General features: G+C 57.8%; 5 protein-coding genes across 5 annotated transcripts; 2 read left to right on the plus strand and 3 right to left on the minus strand.

The window, feature by feature from the left end:
• Positions 1–114: 114 nt before the first annotated feature.
• OT_ostta01g03960 (unnamed product) lies at positions 115–1,587 on the plus strand (the record flags this gene model as incomplete). The annotated part of the gene is made up of 1 exon (XM_022985388.1): positions 115–1,587. One exon carries the CDS (start codon positions 115–117, stop codon positions 1,585–1,587), a length of 1,473 nt encoding a protein of 490 aa, XP_022838272.1.
• Positions 1,588–2,120: 533 nt separating this feature from the next.
• OT_ostta01g03970 (Paired amphipathic helix) lies at positions 2,121–5,481 on the plus strand (the record flags this gene model as incomplete). The annotated part of the gene is made up of 2 exons (XM_003074403.2): positions 2,121–2,170; positions 2,418–5,481. 2 exons carry the CDS (start codon positions 2,121–2,123, stop codon positions 5,479–5,481), a joined length of 3,114 nt encoding a protein of 1,037 aa, XP_003074450.2.
• Positions 5,482–5,562: 81 nt separating this feature from the next.
• OT_ostta01g03980 (Growth arrest-specific protein 8) lies at positions 5,563–6,663 on the minus strand (the record flags this gene model as incomplete). The annotated part of the gene is made up of 1 exon (XM_003074404.1): positions 5,563–6,663. One exon carries the CDS (start codon positions 6,661–6,663, stop codon positions 5,563–5,565), a length of 1,101 nt encoding a protein of 366 aa, XP_003074451.1.
• Positions 6,664–6,795: 132 nt separating this feature from the next.
• On the minus strand, positions 6,796–7,833 carry OT_ostta01g03990 (Peptidyl-prolyl cis-trans isomerase,FKBP-type,domain; the record flags this gene model as incomplete). The annotated part of the gene is made up of 1 exon (XM_003074405.1): positions 6,796–7,833. The coding sequence occupies one exon, from the start codon at positions 7,831–7,833 to the stop codon at positions 6,796–6,798; it is 1,038 nt and encodes a 345-aa protein (XP_003074452.1).
• Positions 7,834–7,985: 152 nt separating this feature from the next.
• Positions 7,986–9,014, minus strand: OT_ostta01g04000 (Peptidase S54, rhomboid domain; the record flags this gene model as incomplete). Its single annotated transcript, XM_022985390.1, has 1 exon — positions 7,986–9,014. A coding segment is annotated over one exon (1,029 nt), but the record flags the coding sequence as incomplete, so codon positions are not given.

Here is a 9,014-nt window from a genome sequence, read left to right on the forward strand (position 1 = left end):
GCGGGCGCACGGCGCGGCGAGGGGCGGTGGAAGACGACCCGGACGCGCGCGTGAACGGTGCGCGCGCGGACGGTGGACCGGGGCGATCGTCGGGGAGGCGAGCGCGGTGGGAAGATGTCGACCGGCGCGCTCGGGGGTTTAGGGCGACTCGGCGGCGCGACGCGGAGTAGGCATGGTGGCGCGCGACGAGGGCGCGTGCGAGGGAGCGTGCGCGATTTTCGAGCGAGGGCGATCAAGGATCCGATCGAGGGGGCTTTGGAGGTGAGCACGAGCGCTCTTGATGGAGGGTTGGAGTCTCGCGTCGCGGCGTCTCGCGTGGGTGCGGAGGGGACGTCGGTGAGGAAACGGTCCGTGACTCGCGTTTCCGCGATCGATTTCCCGATGAAATCAATTGAGAGTAAGCGAACGTTGAACGTGGGCAACGACTTGTCCTGGACGCGATGGAAGCAAAGCGAAGGAGCGGGGGATCCAGGGGTGCAGCACGACTTTAAGAGAGTCATCTTCATCACGCCAGACAATGGTTTCATCATGGGTCCGCAAAAGACGGTGTATCATCTCGAGGGATGCCCGTGCCCGTCTTGCAACGTGTTTAGGTATCGTGTTCGCAACGGTGTCGACGCGAAGGGCCATCCGATCACGCCGGTGATGATAAGCGCGAGCGAGTTTCACACGCTGAAAGAAATCGGCACTGTGAAGGACATGACGAAAGTGGAACAGCGTCGTCGTGAGCGAATCGGGAGCGCGAACGCGGGGAAGACACCCTGGAACAAAGGTCGTAAACATCGTAAGGAGACAATCGAAAAGATTCGCGCCACGACGCTCAAACATATGAAGGATCCGGAGTACAGAGAGCGTCTGAAGCAGTCGTACACGGGCTCGAACGCCAGACACTCCGAATTCACGCGGGCAAAGATCAAGAGAGCTTCGATGGACCGCGCGAGGTCGAAAAAGATAGCTGAGTTGACGGTTGAGTCAGCTAACGTGTGGGGGCGTAAGAGAGGTAATAACGGGACGACGAGTGCGGGAATATTCATGCGTAGAAGTTCTGCGGTCATGACGGTGAGTTTCGGTGTGAATGGAAGTGCCGACATAGCGCGCATGAAACGGTGCATTAAAGACGAAGAGAAGGAGCGCCAAAAGAATCAGCGAGTGCTGAAGAAGCAAATAATATCTTCTGCCTCAATAAAGCTCAGGGAGATGCGCAAGACCAAGGTGAAGAAGCCGGCCAAGCGCAGCGCGGAGCACCGCCAGAAAATCGCTCGAGCCATCGCGGACAAGTGGCGCGACCCGGAGTACGCGGCCAAGATGCGCAACGTCAATCGCAAACCTCCGGTTAAGAAGTCAAAGACGATCACCAAAGTGGATCCGGCGAAGAAGAAGCTTCTCATCGAGATCAAGGCGATGTACTTCAAGGCTGACGCGGCGGTGAACGCGCTTCGCGCGCGCGTCGCCGCGGGCCAACCCGTCGATCCCGACGTCCTCGCCAGGGCCACGAAGACGCGCAAGCAGTCGCGCTCCATGTACGACGCGGTCAAGCGATCAATCGAAGAGGAGTCCACATCGGTTCCGAGTCCAAAGCCGAGATAAACGCCGCGCGAGCCGCCGCGCGCGCGTTCGGCGCGCACAGCAGTCGCGGGCTCGCCGACCGCCGCGCCGAGATCTCGCTCGCTTTTTTAGGTCAATTCTTTCTTAGCCTTATCAATACCTATGAAGCGCAATCCGCACACGTTCTTCTTTTTATCACAGATCGACGTGGCACATCCACACGGACGCCATTCGCGAGTCCTGACCCCTCACCCCCCCCCCGATGTGGCCAATTTAAACGCGACGGTCGGTCGGACACCTCCCGCGCGCCGACCACGCCCGTGGTGTCCCTATCCACGAGTCATGACTCAGAGACCCGATCCCCGCCGATCGAAGTCGCCGACGACGCCGACGATCCGACGGACTCGCGCGCGCGCCCGACGCGCCCGTCACACGCGTCGCGCGCGCGAACGTTCGCGCGCGTCGCATCGACCGCGTTCTCATCCGCCCCCGAGCGCGCGCGGGGCGTCTCCCGCGCGGTGGGCGACGCACACCGCGCGCCCAAAGCCGCGAGGGCGAATCCACTCGGTCAAGGGATGAAGCGCGGGCGAGACGACGCGCACGCGGGCGGCGCGGTGGCGAAACGGTGCGCGCGACGGTGACGGATGCGAACGCGATCGTGACGTCGATCGAGCGATGCGTCGAGCGCGCGCGAGGGCGAGGGAGGGAGGGAGGGAGAGGACGAGGCGCGGGTGGTGGATGGGCGAGATCGGCGCGTTTCCGTGCCTCGTTCGCGAATCGGCGCCTCGAGGGCGCTCTGGGGATGGATTGAAAGCGCCGAGGAGGGCGAAAACGATGAGAGACTGACCGCGGTGAGCTTTTACCTCGAACAGACCGGGGACGGGGACGAAGGATCAGAGCGAACAGGCGCGAAAGCAAGAGGCGCTGACGTACCTGAAGGAGCTCAAGGAGCGGTTGCGGGACAAGAAACACACGTATGATGAGTTTTTGGAGATCATGAAGGAGTTCAAGGCGCAGAGACTGGACACTGAGGGGGTGATCAAGCGCGTGAAGACGATCTTCGCGGGACACGTCGATTTGATTCTCGGATTTAACCAGTTTTTGCCTCGAGGACACGAGATTCGTCGCGAGGACATGGAGCGAGAGGCTGAGGAGGCGCGCGCCCGGGCGCAGGGCGGGGGCAAGCCGCAGGTTGAATTCGTGCATGCGATCTCGTACGTGAATAAGATCAAGTCGAGATTCGCCAACGACGAACGCGTGTACAAGAATTTCTTGGAGATTTTGAACATGTACAGGAAAAACTTGAAGACGATCTCTCAGGTATACGACGAGGTGGCGCAGCTGTTTCACGCGCATCCGGATCTTTTGGAGGAGTTTACCTACTTCTTACCGGACTCGACGCAACCAGCGGCGGGAAAGAAAGGGCGTGGTGCTCGAGGGGCGATACGCGGACGACGTGGGGCGCCGCCGGAGACCCCGGAGGAGGCGGAGGCTCGTCGAGCCGCGGCGGCGCTCGCAAAGGAGCTCGCCTTCTTCGAAAAGGCCAAGGCAAGATTGCGCAACCGCGACGCTTACAACGAGTTCATCAAGATCTTGAACATCTTCAACCTCGGTATTATCTCAAAGATGGAGATGTCCACGCTCGCATTCGATATTCTCGGCAAGTTCCCCGAGCTCCAGTCAGGTTTCAGCGACTTCGTGGCTCGCTGCGAAGCACTCGATTTCGATCCGTCCATGGCCAAGAAGCCTCCAGAGAAGCTCTCGCCGAAGGATTTGCAGTTGATGAAGGTGGTGCAAGAGCGCGAAAAGTTTGTTTCGAAGCCCATTTCGGAGTTGGATCTCTCAAGCTGTGAGAGATGCGGACCGTCTTACAGACTTTTGCCGAAGAACTTTCCGCCCGCACCTGCATCCACGCGGTCGCAACTGTGCAAGGATGTTCTCAACGACAACTGGGTGGCGGTGACTTCTGGTTCGGAAGATTACTCATTCAAAGCGATGCGCAAGAACCAATATGAGGAGGCGTTGTTCCGCTGCGAGGATGATCGATTCGAGATCGACATGGTTCTTGAGACAACGAGATCTTGCATAGACAGGTTGCAGCAGTACGAGGAGGAGCTCAAGGCGATGCCAGAGGAAGCGCGCGAGAACGCCGTCATGCCAGAGGGCTACCTCGGAGCGGTTAGCATGCGTGCCATCGTCCGGATTTACGGTGAACGCGGCGATGAAATGGGATATCTTGTGAAGACTGCGCCTCAGGCGACCATTCCGGTTGTCTTGAAGCGCCTCAATCAAAAGATGGAAGAGTGGCGCCAGCTCAAATCGGAGATGCTACCGATTTGGGACGACGTGTACCTGAAGAACTACGCCAAGTCGCTCGATCACCAATCCTTCTACTTCAAGCAAATGGATAAGAAGAGCCTCTCTGCCAAGGGTATGAGTCAAGAGATCAAAGAAATCAACGACAAGAAAAAGTCATCTGACGACGTCATCGGCAAGGGCATGCCCCCCATTGACGAGTCTCCCGATCTCACAATCGACTACTCCGACGCCCGCGTGCACGACGACGTTTACGCCGTAATTAAGTTTAGCACTAACGAAATGCTCAGCGTCGACCAAGGTGAGCGTGTTCTTCAGCTTTACCGCAACTTTGTCGAGTCGTTCTTCAACGTCAACCGCACACACGCAGATGACTTCAAGGACAACGCCGCCGAGTCCGCAGCAAACTTTGTTCGAGGAACTGAAGAGGAGGACGTGAAGAAAGCTCAGGAGAATAAAGCAAACGCTTCCGACGATGAAGAGGAGGACGAGGACGATAAGATGCGAGTTTCTAGCGCACGCAAGGCACCCAAAACCGAACCAAAGGTGGAGGAAGAAGCGCCGACGACGAGGAGGGAAGAGGAAGAGGATGATACAGAAGAGAAAGAATTCTCTCAGTGCAAACCCGTGAGTGGGATCACCGATGATGCAGAGGTAACGGCCAACAGCACCGCACTGAAGAGCATGAAGAGGAGCATTTTTTACGCCAACGATGTGATTTATCACATGTTTAGACTTCACTCGCACTTGTACGAGCGTATGTGGACGGCGAGAGAGAGTGCCGCCGCGATGGCCAAGGCGAGCAAACCGGCTAGAAAGCAAGCCGATATTCACGGCGAGTTCCTCAAACTCCTTTTCCATTTACTGAACGGCACCACAGAGTCAGGCAAGTTCGAGGATGACTGTCGGACGCTGTTGGGTTCAAAGTCGTATCTACTCTTCACATTAGACAAGCTCATTTACAAGGTCATCAAGCAAGTGCAGCTCGTCATTCAAGAGGAACCGAGCAGTAAGCTTCTGCACTTGCACGATTATGAATTGGCTCGCGACGCCGCTTTCAACGAAGGGATCTATCGTGCGAACGCGTGTGTGCTGCTCCAGGAGGATCCGTGTTACCGCCTGGCGTCTTCCAACGACGGCAAGAAGCTGTTCATTCGACTCGTTGAGGTGGGTCCTGAGCGACCCGATTTGCCCACCGGTACTATGGATGCGCGATTTGCATCTCATTTGCAGACGTTCCTCACTACTCCCGCGGGTGATGATATTCCAGAGGAAGCTGAACTCGAAGATGAGGACGAACGCACCGGTGTGTACTTAGGCCGATCCAAGGAGCGGGCCGGTTTCACTGACCTGAACTCGGCACTGGAGAACACGACGGTCTCCAATTCCTTAGAGTGCAAAGTTAGCTGCAGTACGAGTAAGGTATCGTACGTGCTCGACACTGAAGACGTCTTGCATCGCGCTAAGAAGAAGAGTAAGACGAACGGTAAGGCACCGAACAAGAGGAAGTCGCTTCAGGAGAAGAACGAAAAGACGCGCTTGGCAAAGTTTCACGAGTGGGTCAAGGCCAAGGCAACCGACGGGGAAGCGGAGCCGATGGAAACAGACGTCAAGTCTTGAACACGCGCAGTGCAACTCTTAGAAAACAGCAGACATTGTTAAAAAGCCATAATTTCATTACTACTCGAGTTGCCATTCACTTCACGCCTTCAATAACATAGGATATGACGCATGAACCCCTCCATCGACGCTCTCCAATCGCTGAACAAGAAGTTCATTCTGCCAGAGCGCTTCTTTTAAGCGACTCGTCACATGTTTCAATGTTTTCTCGCTTTGCTCGAGCTGTGCACAACGGCGTTCAGCTTTGTCGAGCCGCCTCTGCGTTTCGCTTAGTATCTGTTGCGCTTGAGCTAACGGTTCAACCAATGAAGTGTTCTCTTCCCTGATCTCGTTCAACGTCACCGTCTGCTTCATGCACATATCCGATTTTTCATTTAGCTGCTGTTTCAGTCGCTCGATTTCAAGCACTTGTGCATCTGTGAGCTCACTAAAGTAATGTTTGAGATCCTCATACGCATTTGTGTGAGATCTCACGAGTTGATCTATGTAAGCTGCGTATCGCTCTTCCGCGTCTCCAAGTTGGCCGTTTACGCACGATCGCAACGTATCCATTGTTTGTAGCGTCTCTTGTTCCACCTGCTTCACTTGGCTCGATGATATTTGCTCATAAAGCTCTCGAGCCGAGCGTAAATTTGTACCATGTTCTAATTTTAGTTTCCTGACGTGTTCATCATGCTCTCTAAGTGTGCTCCGAAATCGCTCCTCAGTGCTCTCGATCGCTTTGTTGACGGGTAGAATGTGCTGCTGACACTCTTCCCGAAGCCGCAATGCCTCCTCGTCGCACTCCGTTCGAATCTTCGCCTCCATCTCCAGTTGTTCGTGTTTCACCTGTTTGACCTTGTAAGATTGTAAGCGCAACTCCATCGAATACTGCTCTGACATCATCTCCAACTCACGTTGAGTATCACGTAGCTCCACGCGCGTACAGTCGAGCTCACTCTTCGTAATTTCCCAAAACGCATCGATCTTATCGCGTTCCAACTCCATGTAGTTCCTGTGCTCGTTTGCCTTGACTGCCTCGCGTTCCACCGCTTGTATCTTGGCCAACAGATCCGCGCGACTCTCCTGGATCGTCGCATCAGCAGGTGTGCTCGATTTATTTACATTGCTTTTCGTCGTCCCCTTCTTCTCGATTTTACTGGACCTTTTCGACGTCGTCGATGTTTTGGCTTTGGGCGGCATAGCGAGGCAAGCTTTGCGGGTGTTGGTCACGTAGCGTCATGTCAAAATTAGTTACACTTCTACGTATTGGGCGAAGGCGCGATCGACGTATCGCACTCACCAGTATTGCATCCCTGGGTTTGGCACGGTATTCTACTTGATTTCGACGTCAAGTAAATCAACGTACAGTTCAAACGTCGCGCCAGGCGGGATTTCGCCTTCTCCGACGTCCTCAAATCCAACATCCGAGGGAACGATGAACTTACGGCGGCCGCCAACCTGCATACCCGCGAGAGCTTCAGGGACATAAATCAGCGGCGGCGGCTTGGGACCGCTTCCACCGGTGAAAAGACCCCCACCGCCTTCGAGTTGGACCTCGCGCTTCGGTGTCGCGACGGCGGTGACCTCTCTCGTCAACGTCACATTTTCAACCGGAGCATCAGGCCCATTTCGAGAACCACCCTTTTTGACCTTTAAACGAACCTCCGTTCCGACGTCTCCGGTGAGCAGCGCGCCGACCTCTTGGATCGGTTTGTCGACCAGGTCGCCGACGCCGTCGATTTCGAGGATGACGTCGTTCGACTTGATCCCCGCCCGATCCGCCGGTCCGTTGAACACACACTTCACGACGTACAACTCGTTCAAATCGGGATCGATTCGCACCTCCATACCGACACCTATGATGTTCTTCCTCTTTGCCGCCTTGGTGAACTCATTCGGCAGCGTCCCGTACTTGAACTGAAACGGTTCGCTGATCGTTCGGTTCCCACCGAGCGTTCGCGCCTCACGCGTGGTCGACACCGTCAGCCCACGGTATTTACACTCAAAGTGCAGCGTCGCCAGCGCACCCTTCTCGATCGTCTTTCCCTTACCCTCGACGACGTCCGCGTACCGCACGCCTCCGTGCGGCTCGCCTCTAAACTCAAACCCCGCCGTCTCCGCGTCCAGCGCCGCGCCCCCGTTGCTCTCTCGCTTCTTCAGTTCCTTCTTGAACCCGATCGCCTCGGCCTCGGCGGGCGTGAGCGCGAGCGCGAGCGCCAGAGCGGCGGACACGGCGTCGCGTCGTCGCACGCGCGCGATGACGTGGTCATCTTCGCGCGACGCGCGCGCGCGCACGCGACGACGGGTCTCCACGCGCGCGCGATGCCGTGGCGAATCGATCACGCGCGCGGCGATCGGTGCGAGCGACATCTCGCGTCGGTCGACGTCGAGCGCGCGAGCGTGTTCGAATGGCGCGCTCGATGTGCTCTTGGATGAAAAAGTACGCGAGACGCCGCGCGGAGACGAGGGCGAGAGCGCGCGCGCGCGCGCACGGCGACGACGTTGGCGGCGGCGAGGCGGTGCTAAAATACATCCCTAGGATCGACGTCGAAAAAGCGCTTGAGGATGACGACGAGGCTCATGAGCGCGAGCGCGGTGGAGACGGAACCGAGGATGACGAACGTCTTTCGCGGTCCTTCGTGAAGGTCCGTCAGGCGTTTGCGTCCGTCGCTCGGCGGCGGGGAGAACTTCTTGCCAGACGTGAACAAAGGCGCGAGACCGGCGTATCCCATGGCGGCGCCGGCGAAGAATCCCCACAGGTGCCCGACTGAGTTCACGACGTGCGCGCCGTTCTCCGTGGGATACGCCGTGAGGCTCTGTAAACCCACGGCGAAAACGGCGCACTGGAACAGTCTCGTCGTGAACCCCCGGTTATTCCACTCGTTCTCGACGTTCATCGCCGAGTACAGGAGCGTGGCTCCGAAGACGCCGAACAACCCATCGCTCGACGCGACGTGTAACGTCGTCGAATCGAGCGCCATCGACCCCAAACCGCCAACCGCCGCGCTCAACGCGTACACCGCCGTGAAATTCCACCCGCCCAAGATCGCTTCCGCTTCCGCCCCCACCGTGACTAACCCCACGTTCACCAACGCGAAGTGAACCAACCCAAAATCAACCAAGCTCGCCGTGAAGACCCGCCCCCACTGCGACCCCCACACGACGGCGTCGTCGAACAGCGCCAGTCGCGAAAACGTCTCCCCACCGTTCCCGTGTCCGCTCGTATACATCACGAGATCGATCACGAACACCACCGCGTGCGTCGCCGCGATCGCGTACGCCGCGAACGGTTTCGCGCGCGGCGCGTCGTACGTCCCGCCCGTCGCCGCGCCGAACCGCGCGATTCCCTTCACCCGCCCCATCGGCGCCGCTCGCCCCCCCGAGGCGTCCACCTCCGCGGCATCGCTCGCTCGACCTTTTCCATCGCTCGTCGTCGACGCTGGACGCGCTTTCGCGCCCCCGTCGCGGCCGAGCGTCGCGCTGAGCGCGTCCAGCGTCGACGACGATGAATCTCGCGTCTCCGTCGTCGACGCTCTCTCGTCCGCGTCCGC

The sequence above is a fragment of the Ostreococcus tauri genome (assembly GCF_000214015.3).
Source record: "Ostreococcus tauri WGS project CAID00000000 data, contig chromosome 01, whole genome shotgun sequence".
In the NCBI taxonomy this organism is placed as follows: domain Eukaryota; kingdom Viridiplantae; phylum Chlorophyta; class Mamiellophyceae; order Mamiellales; family Bathycoccaceae; genus Ostreococcus; species Ostreococcus tauri.